The 13494-nt window shown below is 46.7% G+C and overlaps 2 protein-coding genes across 4 annotated transcripts; one reads left to right on the top strand and one right to left on the bottom strand.

The window, feature by feature from the left end:
- The first annotated feature begins 1623 nt into the window (after positions 1-1623).
- LOC146221790 (protein turtle homolog A-like) lies at positions 1624-4549 on the top strand. 2 transcript variants are annotated; one of them, XM_084691309.1, is made up of 6 exons: positions 1624-1768; positions 2054-2095; positions 3117-3371; positions 3458-3703; positions 3776-3919; positions 4391-4549. In XM_084691309.1, exons 1-6 carry the CDS (start codon positions 1738-1740, stop codon positions 4405-4407), a joined length of 735 nt encoding a protein of 244 aa, XP_084547435.1. In that variant the 5' UTR covers positions 1624-1737; the 3' UTR covers positions 4408-4549. The 2 variants fall into 2 exon arrangements, with proteins under 2 accessions (XP_084547435.1, XP_084547436.1); XM_084691310.1 differs by having other exon boundaries at positions 3776-3936.
- Positions 4550-10665: 6116 nt separating this feature from the next.
- leap2 (liver-expressed antimicrobial peptide 2) lies at positions 10666-13494 on the bottom strand. 2 transcript variants are annotated; one of them, XM_084691911.1, is made up of 4 exons: positions 13367-13494; positions 12979-13083; positions 12515-12684; positions 10666-12320 (listed from the first exon to the last, which is right to left on the bottom strand). In XM_084691911.1, the coding sequence occupies exons 2-4, from the start codon at positions 13033-13035 to the stop codon at positions 12281-12283; spliced, it is 267 nt and encodes an 88-aa protein (XP_084548037.1). In that variant the 5' UTR covers positions 13036-13083; positions 13367-13494; the 3' UTR covers positions 10666-12280. The 2 variants fall into 2 exon arrangements, with proteins under 2 accessions (XP_084548037.1, XP_084548036.1); XM_084691910.1 differs by having other exon boundaries at positions 12979-13477.

Raw genomic sequence — 13494 nt, 5'->3', positions numbered from 1 at the left:
TGGGAAATACTCTAGTGGTGGAGAAGGTGAGCTGCAGTGAAGCCCTCTAGTGGTGGAGGAGGGGAGCTGCAGCAAGTAATTTAAAAATCCTGTAAAGCAAATTCCATGATTTGCTTCTCAGTACATTATATACGTGTGAAATTAGTTCCTGAAAGCATGTGCATCATCATCCTCTCGTCATCATCCTCTCTTCTCATCCTCCCCTCTCATCCTCTTATCCTCTCATCATGCTTGTGTGTATGTTTGTGTGTGTTCCAGAGAATCTCCTCTCCCCAGAACCTGATGTCATCCAGGCGGACCTGCAGGGACTAACCCATACCCCCCTCCCCACACACACACACACACACACTCTGCACCACCACCACCCCACACCCCCCATCCTGCACCCCCCCCCCCCCCCCCCCCACTATGGACCAGTCAAGCATCAATCAAGCATCTGTTAATGCACACTCAAACTCACACACACACGTGTCAGGACATGATTCCAAAGAGAATCTGGTTCTCTGCCTCTCTGTCTACGTGCCTCCCTCTGCCCCCCCTCACCTTTCACGCCTCTAAGACCATCTTCTTCAGAACAGAGGATGTACTGATCAGAAGCAGGGTTATTTCTAGATGAGGAACAATGTGCTGTTTTAGTTGTGGTAGACCACTCTCTCTGTCCTAGCACTCTGCTGGCTTGCAAACTGCTCTTTACCGCAAGGTAAAGGTTGGAACTGACGTACAAAGTAGGTCATTGAAACTCGGCTGTTTGACCACACCCTAGAACAAACACTCAGTTTGAGGTGTGAAGCGCTGTGTTTCTGCTGGTCAGAACTGGGGGAAAGAGCCTCTCTACTTGTCAACTCACAGACACGACAGCCATCTAACAGCCAATACAAGGATGGACTTTCTACCTTACCCTCTCTTTACCTCCCTCCCTCTCCCTCCTCCCCTCTCTTTACCTCCCTCCCTCTCCCTCCTCCCCTCTCTTTACTGCCCTCCCTCTCCCTTTCCTTCCTCCCCTCTCTTTACCTCCCTCCCTCTCCCTCCTCCCCTCTCTTTACCTCCCTCCCTCTCCCTCCTCCCCTCTCTTTACCTCCCTCCCTCTCCCTCCTCCCCTCTCTTTACCTCCCTCCCTCTCCCTCCTCCCCTCTCTTTACTGCCCTCCCTCTCCCTTTCCTTCCTCCCCTCTCTTTACCTCCCTCCCTCTCCCTCCTCCCCTCTCTTTACCTCCCTCTCCCTCCTCCCCTCTCTTTACCTCCCTCCCTCTCCCTCCTCCCCTCTCTTTACCTCCCTCCCTCTCCCTCCTCCCCTCTCTTTACCTCCCTTTCCCTCCTCCCCTCTCTTTACCTCCTTCTCCTCTCCTCCTCTTCCTGAGACAGCAGGATGCGTTCAGCAGGTGCAGGATGTGCTGCTCAACCTCAGGGACTGTTTCTGACTGTGTGCGTTTGTGGTAGCGTGTGTGAGTGTATCTCATGGTATCAGCCCCCCTGCTGGTTAGTCAGTGTGTGTGTGTGTGTGAGTGTGTTTGTGTGTGTATGAGTGTGTGTGTATCATAGTATCCACCCTCCTGCTGGTTAGACAGTGTGTGTGTAACTCATGATATCCGCCCCCCTGCTGGTTAGACAGTGTGTGTGTATCATAGTATCAGCCCCCCTGCTGGTTAGTGTGTATGAGTGTGTTTGTGTGTGTATGAGTGTGTGTATCTCATGATATCAGCCCCCTGCTGGTTAGTCAGTCAGTCAGCAGCCAGACAGGATGGAGTTCACACCACTCTGCTTGATGCTCTGTGAGTAGGCCTGCTGTGTGTGTGTGTGTGTGTGCGTGTTACAGAATGTATGTTCAACAAGGTGTCCTGTAACCTTTATGACTCCATCTTTCTCTCTCTCTCTCTCTCTCTCTCTCTCTCTCTCTCTCTCTCTCTCTCTCTCTCTCTCTCTCTCTCTCTCTCTCTCTCTCTCTCTCTCTCTCTCTCTCTCTCTCTCTCTCTCTCTCTCTCTCTCTCTCTCTCTCTCTCTCTCTCTCTCTCTCTCTCCTTCTAACTTTGTCTCCCCCTCTCTCTTCTTATCTCCAGTGTTGGTGACTCTGAGTCAGTCTGAAGATGTTCTAGGACAAGGTTAGTGCATATTAACATTTGTTCTGAACAACTATTCATCTTTCATACCAAAGAGTTTGCTGTTTAGGAGGTGTGCTCGGTCAATCAGTGTTTCTTCCTCTTTCTCTCTTTCTTCAAGTCTCCCTCAGATCTTTGATGTTTTCTCCTCTATATTTTCTCACCACTCTGCTACTGTTCTACCTTTCTACTGTTTTACTGTTCTATGCTTATTCTACTGTTCTATCCTTATTCTACTGTTCTATCCTTATTCTACTGTTCTATCCTTATTCTACTGTTCTATCCTTATTCTACTGTTCTATCCTTATTCTACTGTTCTATCCTTGTTTGTCCTATTTTGGTTCTACTGTTCCATCAATCTCAGCACAAAATCAGGCTTAGATGGCAACTGTGGCACGTTTGCTTGTAATGGTGCACCTGAGCACTGTGCTGTTAGTAACACAGCTTATTAACAATCAATGTATGGCTATGGCCCATAGTGTCTTCTTCTTCTGGTGGGATGACTGTATAACATAAAGACAGTCTAGCGGACTGGTTGGGTGACTGAATTGCAGCATTGAATGCACTGACAATTTTATTTAGATAGTCTAAATACATTTTAAAAACCCTGAAGAGTAAGAGAGAGAGAGAGAGAGAGAGAGAGAGAGAGAGAGAGAGAGAGAGAGAGAGAGAGAGAGAGAGAGAGAGAGAGAGAGAGAGAGAGAGAGAGAGAGAGAGAGAAGAGAGAGAAAGAGAGAGAAAGAGAGAAAGAGAGAGAGAGAGAGAATGAAGGGGCAGAGACACATAATGACAGGTCAGATTAAACACAGTCAATTATGTATGTTCTTCTTTATTTGCTGTCTGTACATTATGACGATAGCAGAGAGTCATAGACTTATTTGTGCATTTCTGTAAAGAGAATACTCTCTCCTTCTCTCTACCCGCTCTCTCTCTCTCTCTCTCTCTCTCTCTCTTTCTCTCTCTCTCTCTCTCTCTCTCTCTCTCTCTCTCTCTCTCTCTCTCTATCTCTCTCTCTCTCCTGCAGTCTCTCTGAGGGTCTGTCCCAGCAGATCTCAGTTCTTCAGGTTTGACTCTGTCTCCCTGGGCTGTGAGGATCAGGGGAGCTCTGCTGGATGGAGGGTGAGGAGGAGGAGGACCACAGAAGGAAGGTCTTCATGCTGGGGGATACTGAGAGGCTCCTCCTGCTTCATCCCTGCTGTGTTCCCATCAGACAGTGGAGTGTTCTGGTGTGAGTCTGGCTCAGGAGAACACAGCCATGCTGTCAACATCACAGTACATGGTACGTTCACATCTGGTCTGAATAAATCACTGTTGCTTCATAGGATTCTCTGGAAAGATCATTTGAATCTGTCTCCTCTGTTGTAGATGGAGCTGTGATCCTAGAGAGTCCTGTCCTCCCTGTGAACCAGGGACAAGCTGTGACTCTACGCTGTAGATACCAGACACCTCCCTCTGACCTCACAGCTGCCTTCTACAAGGATGGATCTCTGGTCAGGACTGAGGCTGCAGGAGCGATGACCATCCCTGCTGTGTCTACATCTGATGCAGGGTTGTACAGGTGCAGCAACTCTGAGCTGGGAGGATCTCCAGAGAGCTGGCTGGCTGTGAGAGGTGAGATGATAATCACCTCTTGGTTCTTGTCATGTTTTGATGTAGTTACCACCCATACATTCCTATCTCCAGCCCCTCCTCCATCTCCATCTCCACCTCCACATCTACCTATACGTCCGACCGCCCTGCTGTCCAGACTGTTGTGTAGTATCCTGGTGACCTGTCCCTACCTGCTGGTCACTGTCCTGCTGCTGGAGATGTGCTGCAGGTCCAGAGGTGAGAACACTCACACTGTGATCTACTGTCACACACACACACTGTCATATACTGTACACACACTTACACACACACACTGTACAGCAGACATACACACACATATGTACATACCTATAAACAGACACACACATATGTACATACCTATAAACAGACACACAAATATGCGCATACCTTCATGCATACATTTGCATTTACATTTAGTCATTTAGCAGACACTCTTATCCAGAGCGACTTACAGTAAGTACAGGGACATTCCCCCCGAGGCAAGTAGGGTGAAGTGCCTTGCCCAAGGACACAACGTCATTTGACATGGTCGGGAATCAAACCGGCAACCTTCAGATTACTAACCCGATTCCCTCACCGTTCAGCCTCCCTCACCGTTCAGCCACCCGACTTGACATACATGCCAACGTTTCGTTTTAATATATTCAAACTACACCTGTAAATACTGTATATCTCCTGTCTCCATAGGCAACAGGTCACGCTAAGAGGGAACTGAAGAAGGATGATGTCATCGAAGATTCACCCTGAGTCTGCAGAGCAGTACGCTGTGTGTGTGTCTACTTCCTGTTTGTATTAAGTTGTCAACAAATCATCCGCTTCGCCTGCTGACTAAATAACCAATAAAAACAGAGAATGAGTACTTCCTATTCTCTCTGCTTCTTTATGAGGTCATGTTGTTATTTCAAACTCTGCAATTCTGAGGCCTGTAGAGGTAATCAAGATCAACATGCTCTGAGGCTTGTACTACCAATCAAGATCAACATGCTCTGAGGCCTGTACTACCAATCAAGATCAACATGCTGTGAGGCCTGTACTACCAATCAAGATCAACATGCTCTGGATTACTTTCAGTTACCCAGCTTCACTAACCATGACACCCACAATCCCGATGAGCACCTATCAGGGACACCGCCTGATGGAAGGAGTGGAAGGGGGCGTGTCTTCAGACCCTGGTGGCAGAAGCTCAGCTGGATCACAGTCTGTGTGTGTGTGTGTGTGCGTGTGTGTGTGGGCGTGTGTGCGTGTGTGTGTGTGTGTGCGTGTGTGCGTGTTTGTGTGTGTACTGAAACACACGTGCATGTTGGGTCTGGCAGGGTATAAGTGTGTCCATCTGTTGAATGGGTGTGGGCCTGAACAACATTTTATTTATAAAAAAAACATTTTGTATTACCCATTCATTCTAATGACCGGTCATTTTTGACCGGGAACACCACAGGTGTACAAAAGTTAAATAAATTTAACTTTTTTTATGAAATTCTGTTTGTTTTTTTTTGGCTGTTTAAATACCGTGTGTGGACAACGTCATGGAACCTTATGGCAATCAGAATAAATTAACATTTTTTCATATAGAAAATGTGTAAATCGGTCACTATTGACCGGAACACAACAGGAGGGTTAACATCGTTGGTTGTCGAGCTTCAAATCAGCTGTGCACAGCCTTTATGTTGGAGACACGAGAACTGCAGGAACTCTGCGTGGCGTAATTCTATGCATGCGCCACAAGAGAGCAGCATTAGCAACGGTATAATGGGAGTAAGATGACTGAGCGGTGAGGGAGTCGGGCAAGTAATCAGAAGGTTGCCCGTTTGATTCCCGGCTGTGCCAAATGACGTTGTGTCCTTGGGCAAGGCCCTTCACCTTACTTGCCTCGGGGGGAATGTCCCTGTACTTACTGTAAGTCGCCCTGGATAAGAGCGTCTGCTAAATGACTAAATGTAAATAAAGTCCATGGTCCCAAACTGTCATCCAAACCAAAATATTCCTTCTGTTGCGTCAGTGTCGACCTCGCCTTCCAATCTAGCCCTTTAACCTTCTATGATAGCAGACCTTTAATAGCCAGATTAATTACTCGGAAGAATGGGAGACTGGCTAGGGGCAAATTGGTTTTCAAATATTTAAGCGGGGATTGAGAAAGACAGACGGAGATGGTGAAGCTACTGTGGCAGGTTCTTTGCTTTTCTTGGCTTTATTAACGTCAGATATTTGTCTGAATTGATCGAAACAAAACGAGAATGAGAATAACAAGCAGATAGCACAATTTCTTTACCTTGAAACGAAAGGCTGTTGTCGCCTTGATACCAAATAGGCGCTAGATATGATAGGGCCTATTATTGAGCCCTGAAGGACACACGCTCGGAAGAAATAACATGGCAGTTCGTAAAAAGCTTAGTTATTTTCACTGATCAATTCAAGGTAATGTAGAGTGCGTTCTAATTTGGGTGGAGAAGAATAGCAGGTTAAATGCCAGACCAAGTTCTTTATAGTTGAATAGATAAGAACAGATCCAAATCAAACAAAGAATATAACACACAAATGTGTCTCAGTCTAGCTCAGTGATACCAGTCGATGTTACCAGTCTCACTTCACAGAGTAGAGCAGTAAGTACAGTAAACCCCCGAGGCAAGTAGGGTGAATTGCCTTGCCCAAGCACACAATGTCATTTTTCACGGCCTGGAACCGAACCGGCTACCTTCTGATTAATAGCCCGATTCCTTAACCGCTCAGCCATCTGACCCAGACCCAGAGAGGGAAGAGAGAAGACAGTGGGGAGGGGGTGTGCTCATCCAATTAGGTCTCAAGAGGAGTTTGTGGACAGATCATCCAAGGGGGAGGGGACCAGACCAGGCCAAAAGGTCTGATGATGTCAATGATACATTGTCATGGCCTATTGGATCTTCTTATCTCCTGGTGTTGACTCTTAACTCTCAAGAGTTGTGAGGACCATTGTACCCTCTCCTGTTTCATGGTGTGACCCTCTCTCCTGTCTCATGGTGTGACCCTCTCTCCTGTCTCATGGTGTGACCCTCTCTCCTGTCTCATGGTGTGACCCTCTCTCCTGTCTCATGGTGTGACCCTCTCTCCTGTCTCATGGTGTGACCCTCTCTCCTGTCTCATGGTGTGACCCTCTCTCCTGTCTCATGGTGTGACCCTCTCTCCTGTCTCATGGTGTGACCCTCTCTCCTGTCTCATGGTGTGACCCTCTCTCCTGTCTCATGGTGTGACCCTCTCTCCTGTCTCATGGTGTGACCCTCTCTCCTGTCTCATGGTGTGACCCTCTCTCCTGTCTCATGGTGTGACCCTCTCTCCTGTCTCATGGTGTCACCCTCTCTCCTGTCTCATGGTGTGACCCTCTCTCCTGTCTCATGGTGTCACCCTCTCTCCTGTCTCATGGTGTCACCCTCTCTCCTGTCTCATGGTGTGACCATCTCTACTGTCTCATGGTGTCACCGTCTCTCCTGTCTCATGGTGTCACCCTCTCTCCTGTCTCATGGTGTCACCATCTCTCCTGGTTCATGGTGTCACCCTCTCTCCTGTCTCATGGTGTCACCCTCTCTCCTGTCTCATGGTGTCACCCTCTCTCCTGTCTCATGGTGTCACCCTCTCTCCTGTCTCATGGTGTTGACTCTCCTGTCTCATGGTGTCACCATCTCTCCTGTCTCATGATGTGACCCTCTCTCCTGTCTCATGGTGTGACCCTCTCTCCTGTCTCATGGTGTCACCATCTCTCCTGTTTCATGGTGTGACCATCTCTCCTGTCTCATGGTGTCACCGTCTCTCCTGTCTCATGGTGTCACCCTCTCTCCTGTCTCATGGTGTCACCATCTCTCCTGGTTCATGGTGTCACCATCATGTCTCCTGTCTCATGGTGTCACCCTCTCTCCTGTCTCATGGTGTCACCATCTCTCCTGGTTCATGGTGTCACCATCATGTCTCCTGTCTCATGGTGTCACCCTCTCTCCTGTCTCATGGTGTCACCATCTCTCCTCTCCCATCCGGTACTTCTCACCGGCCTTGACGTCCACATTCTCTGCAGCCAATCCCATCACCCCGTTCACCCCTTCCCCTCCCCCCTCCCAGTCTGTTAGAAAAGTTAAAGATGTAACTCTTTATCCTGTATGAGAATGATACTGTGTTCAGCAGTCCAGCCTACCCCCCATAGGCACACATTTAGGGTTGGGCGGTAGGGACATGTCCCCACCAATAATTGTGAGTCAAAAAATTTTTTTTTCATTCTTTTAACATTTTCTGCTCCACGATTGGTTAACTCTCTCGGGGTCAGCTTTACTCCTGATTGGCAGGAGAGCGCTGATCAAAATGTGTACCAGCCTGTCAGCTAACAGTGGTCAGGTGAGCGTCAAAGAGAGACTGTGAGAAGAGATTCAATGATTGGCTTTTTGGCAGGCTACTCCTGTAAGGGATACGTTAATATTGAGTAAATAATAAACGATCAAATCGAATTATATAATACATTCTTGTATACTATAGGCTATAGTATTTCTAACGTCAACAAGACTTTGCTAGCTCTGGAACACAACTACGGAATTGTCTGCTTGCTACTAGTAGCTATCAGGCATTCATTCGTGCTTTTAGCCACAGGCAGGAGCATCGATAGGTATGGTAAAACTGTGTCCCCACCAATGTTCAAACCAAACTTACGCCCTTGCAACCCTTAAATCTGAACTCTGGGTAAACATACAAGAAAGACCCTTATCTTGGAGTTCTGACACTGACTTTATTGCATTCCTCTCCTCACTCAAAAGATACGTTCTCCTGAGCAAGGCCTATTTCTCACTTTCATAGACACAGTCACATCTTGGTGCATAATCATACAATTGGAATGTAAGTTCATCATTATTATATCTGGATCATTGAATATATGTCACATCTTGGTGCATAATCCTCACTTGTTGGTTAGTTGTAACTGATTTAACTACTTGTACTAGCTGAATATTATATTATTGTTGCCAGTGGCGGTTCTAAACACATTTTACAGGGGGGCCCTGGCCCCTGTAGGCCCCCGTGTAGAACTGCCCCTGATTGTTGCTTGCTTTCCATCAGGTACACTCTTGAACTTTTGAGGTCCATGTTGTTTATTGTAACTTGTTTAACTACATGCTCTTATGTTTCTTCCCATTGGCACTTATTTGCTTTTCACAATGTATGCTTCATATTTTGCCTACCCACATTGTTATTGGGGCTATCTCATTGTTTATGATCATTGACCTATGCCCTTTTTGTAAAGCTCTCTCTTGGAAGTCGCTTTGGATAAATGAATACATGTTACATCACAATGTAAATGTACTCCATAAGTCCATTTGTCAACTTCCCTGCAGACTCGTTGATTTCCTCACCAGGAACTGATGCATGTTTCCTCGAGTCCCTCATTGCACACTGCTCACTGCCCCTGACGTGCCTCGCGGTTCATGGGAGGTATGGAGGGCAAGGGGGACAGCCTGGCACTGTCGGAAGAATGGAATGCTGTGTTTTCGGGTGGAACAGGGGGAGTTGAGAGTGCTTGCAGATCCAGTCCTTTTACCCAGAGAAAAGGCTCCATGCCGTGGCTGCAGCGCGCCAAGCTGCCCCCGAGGGAGACCCATCCCTGGTGCTTCTGCCTGACCCTGGGAGAGACAAGGCCTACATGCCGATGTTGCAAGCTAATCTCCCCTCTCCTCTCCTCTTCCTCTCCTCTCCTCTCCTCTCCTCTTCCTCTCCTCTCCTCTCCTCTCCTCTCCTCTCCTCTCCTCTCCTCTCCTCTTCCTCTCCTCTCCTCTCCTCTCCTCTCCTCTCCTCTTCCTCTCCTCTTCCTCTCCTCTCCTCTCCTCTCCTCTTCCTCTCCTCTTCCTCTCCTCTCCTCTCCTCTCCTCTCCTCTTCCTCTCCTCTTCCTCTCCTCTCCTCTCCTCTCCTCTCCTCTCCTCTCCTCTTCCTCTCCTCTTCCTCTCCTCTCCTCTCCTCTCCTCTTCCTCTCCTCTCCTCTCCTCTCCTCTCCTCTCCTCTTCCTCTCCTCCCCTCTCCTCTCCTGTCTTCTAATTTTCTTTTTCTCTCCTCTCTTCCTCTCCTCTTCCTCTCCTACCCAATTCTCCTCTCCTCTCTTCCACAACCTCCTCCTCTCCCCTCCCCTCCTTTTCCTCTCCTCTCCTCTCCTCTCCTCTTCCTCTCCTCTTCCTCTCCTCTCCTCTCCTCTCCTCTCCTATCCTATCCTCTTCCTCTTCTCCTCCTCTCTCCTCTCCTCAGTCAATCCCCAACCCCTGTCTCAGCGTTAATGTATCCCAGGATTGAGGCCTGTCTGTGGGGGAGAACATCTGGCTCCAGGCACGCTGGGGTTCTGTGACTCAGCTAGCTGGAGGCCTAAACAGACGAGCCATCAAAAAATGTATTTAACACACGCCAACATACACACACACAACACCCATATACACACACAACACCCATACACACACACATACACACCACACGCACACACTAACACAGACACACTCACACAGTCCCACACATAATTCGAGAGACATTTATGATCCATGTCTATGATTTACGTGTACTGTATTGGGTGCGATTTGGCTAGCTGCACCTCCAGCTGGATTGAAGACCAGCGACCACAGCTGCAGGGCAGCTGTCCTCAACAGCATCAGAACACAATGATGAGCCAGCAGATCTGAAGCAGCCACAATGAGGGAGGGAGGGAGGGAGGGAGGGGAGGGAGAGAGAGAGAGAGAGAGAGAGAGAGAGAGAGAGAGAGAGAGAGAGAGAGAGAGAGAGAGAGAGAGAGAGAGAGAGAGAGAAGAAGGGAGAGATGGAGAGAGGGAGAGATGGAGAGAGGGAGGATGGAGAGAGGTAGGGATGGAAAGAGAGAGGAAGGAGGAAGGGAGGGAGGGGATGAAGGAAAGGAAGAGGGTTTGGCAATAAAATATGCATCTTCTCGTTGTCATGCCAATATTTTAGTAGTTGCATCAGACAGGACATGTGCTTTCTTTTTAAAGTGCTTTTTATTGAAGTTTCTATTGAAAAGATATTTCAACACGGATCTCGCTCTGCAGGAGCGCACAGTACATACGAAACAAACGACCCCTCAACGTAACACAAAACAAGAACAATTGCTCACATAGGACTAGGTTTATGTATGTAGGAAGAATCTTCAGAACCAGAGAGGATTGTGGTCAAACAGGACCAGGTTTGGACTCACCACTGTACCTGTCCTTGTGGACATAAACGTGAAACAACCAGACTGTACTTTTCCACCCTGAACAAACCAATCAAAACAAACAAGTCATCATTATGTCACCATCATGTTAACCCCTGTCACTCTGCAGGATCCAAAGGTTGGGCTCTGAGAATGGAATCGGAACACTTTACAATGTGGATTTTTTGGACCAGATGTTCTGTGACAGTAAAACACTTTTACATAATCGAGAGTCAAACCACAGATAATGCACAGAAATAATTGGCTATAAAATATTATAAAGTGACTTTATAGGGATAAAATAAATAGTTTTTTTTCTTAATTTCAGATGACACAGGCTTTCAATGCATGCAGTATAGAATATAAAATACTGTAAAATAGATTCATTACTGGAGGTTGTATAGGCATAACTTGCATTTCTTAGGAATTAGATCTTGCAAATAATATTTTGGATACTGAATGTTTAACAAACATGACTGATTCAGATTCAAATATCACAAAAGTATACTGTAATTGTAAACAATAATGTAAAAAAATAAGAAAAAAGACAAATGTAAGCTTGTATACAACATCTGTAAAAAAAAAAAATGAACAGGTCAAGTAGATCAATATATGTAACCCTTACTCCTTAGTTGTTCTCTCTCTCTCTCTCTCTCTCTCTCTCTCTCTCTCTCTCTCTGTCTAGATCTTCCTCTTTTTCCACCCCCCCCCTCTCTCTATCTCCTTCTCAGTCTGATTGGGTCAGTGACTCAGCCCTCCCTCCCTCTCTTATCTTCTCTCTCTTAATCTGTCTCTCCCATTCTCAGTCCAGCCTTTTAACTTCCTCATTTGACATGCGACGCCTTCACTTCCTGATTAGAATCCTGACGCAACCAGTCGACACGAGCCGAGCGCTCAACGTGAGGTCACAAACGTTCTGAATTTGGATCTCGATAGAACGACAACGTCACCAACATTCCAACAGGACGTGACACAAACAGGAGCAAACGCACACTGTTTTTTGGCTGAAGCTCTGATTAAACTGAGCTGACTTTTAGACACCGCTGTTTCTAGGGGTAATGTTTCAGGCTATAGCCTCTGATCTCAATTAAACCAACCAAACAGATTTCGCCTTTTACTCTGAGGAACACAAAGTTTTTGCCCCATAGCGTAATCTAAAACACACCTTACACACACACACACACACACTAACGTTCTCTGCTTATATAAGGCATATCTGTATGTTATCCCTATCTCTGGATTCTAACACCGAAACACCCAGTGAGGGTGAAAGATTGGCTTGACGCCCTGCACTGAGTTGGACAGACACAGGGAGAAAGGGATGAGGAAAACAGAGGAATATTCCAGGAAGGGAAGGATGTCGAGGACGTTGATTGGCTTCCGTTTTCCATGTCTTTGACATCTAAGATTTGATTGGCTGGCTGTAGGTACAGTGGCCGCCCCTGTGAGAGAAGAAGGGTTAACAGCAGCTCACGAATGGTGTGCGTGTGTGTAAACTGTAAATGTGTATGTGTATATACTGTATATGTGTGTGTGTTTTCTCTGTGTTTGCTTGCTTGCATTTGTTTTGTGTGTGTTCTTGTATGTATATTTCTCGTAACGTATGTTTCTGTATGTGTGTGTGTCAGTTCCTCACTTGCAGATTCCAGTGGAACACTCAACGTGGTTCTGGCAGTACGCTCCAAATGGCTTACTGCCCATGACCCTCCACAACGGCGTCATGCGAGCTGTTCTCTTCAGAACGCTGACGGCACCTTCCTCCGGCCCTGATTGGCCGATCCGAGATGGAACAGGACCACAGGAAATCTGAAACATTAAAATATATATAATAATTTTAATGCATTTTAAAAGAGAATCAATTGACAAAACTGATGTATATTCACATCACATACCCACAGCAGAATGTTAGGACAGACTGAGTAACTTTCTTTATTGTCTTCTCTGTTTCTCTTTTATTTCTCTCCCTCTCTATTTCCCTTCTTTCCATCTATTTCTCTCCCTCCTTCTCTCTGTTTCTCAAAGTAACACACATTTTTCATGGGACTACAAACATTTCTTTCTCAGTCACTGCGTCTTTTCTTTTTTTCTTTTCCTTCTTACCTTTTGGACCAGTAACATAGCCAGTAGACAGCAGACTAGGGCGGCCATGTTCTTCATCGTAGATCAAGGTAGAGGAGGAAGAGGAGGAAGAGGAGCTGGGATATCCTAGGATGTCAGGCACGATAAGAAAGTTTAGAAAGAAATCTTGTCTCTGAGTTGCAAGAGATAGAACTTCTGTAGATATCTCTTCAGCCCTGGTTAAAGCCTCTGTTTTCTATATGTCTGTAGATATCTCTTCAGCCCTGGTTAAAGCCTCTGTTTTCTATATGTCTGTAGATATCTCTTCAGCCCTGGTTAAAGCCTCTGTTTTCTATATGTCTGTAGATCTCTCCTTTCAGTCTGGAGACTCTTCAGATCGCTGGGTCAGTGGAGCCGTGGAATGTCTCACCTCTAAAAGGTTCTGTAGGTATCTCTCTTCGAAGGAGGAAGATCTGCAAGGAGCTGGTCACTCTTGGCGGTGGTAGTCTTGCAACCTTAGTCAGCAATAACCAGAGCACAGCCTCTCTCTCTTATAGC

This window comes from Hypomesus nipponensis, chromosome 25, assembly GCF_054491055.1.
Source record: "Hypomesus nipponensis isolate SF chromosome 25, ASM5449105v1, whole genome shotgun sequence".
Classification (NCBI taxonomy): Eukaryota; Metazoa; Chordata; class Actinopteri; order Osmeriformes; family Osmeridae; genus Hypomesus; species Hypomesus nipponensis.
Note: the sequence above shows the minus strand (reverse complement) of the source record. Positions and strands in the feature narration are given on the sequence as shown.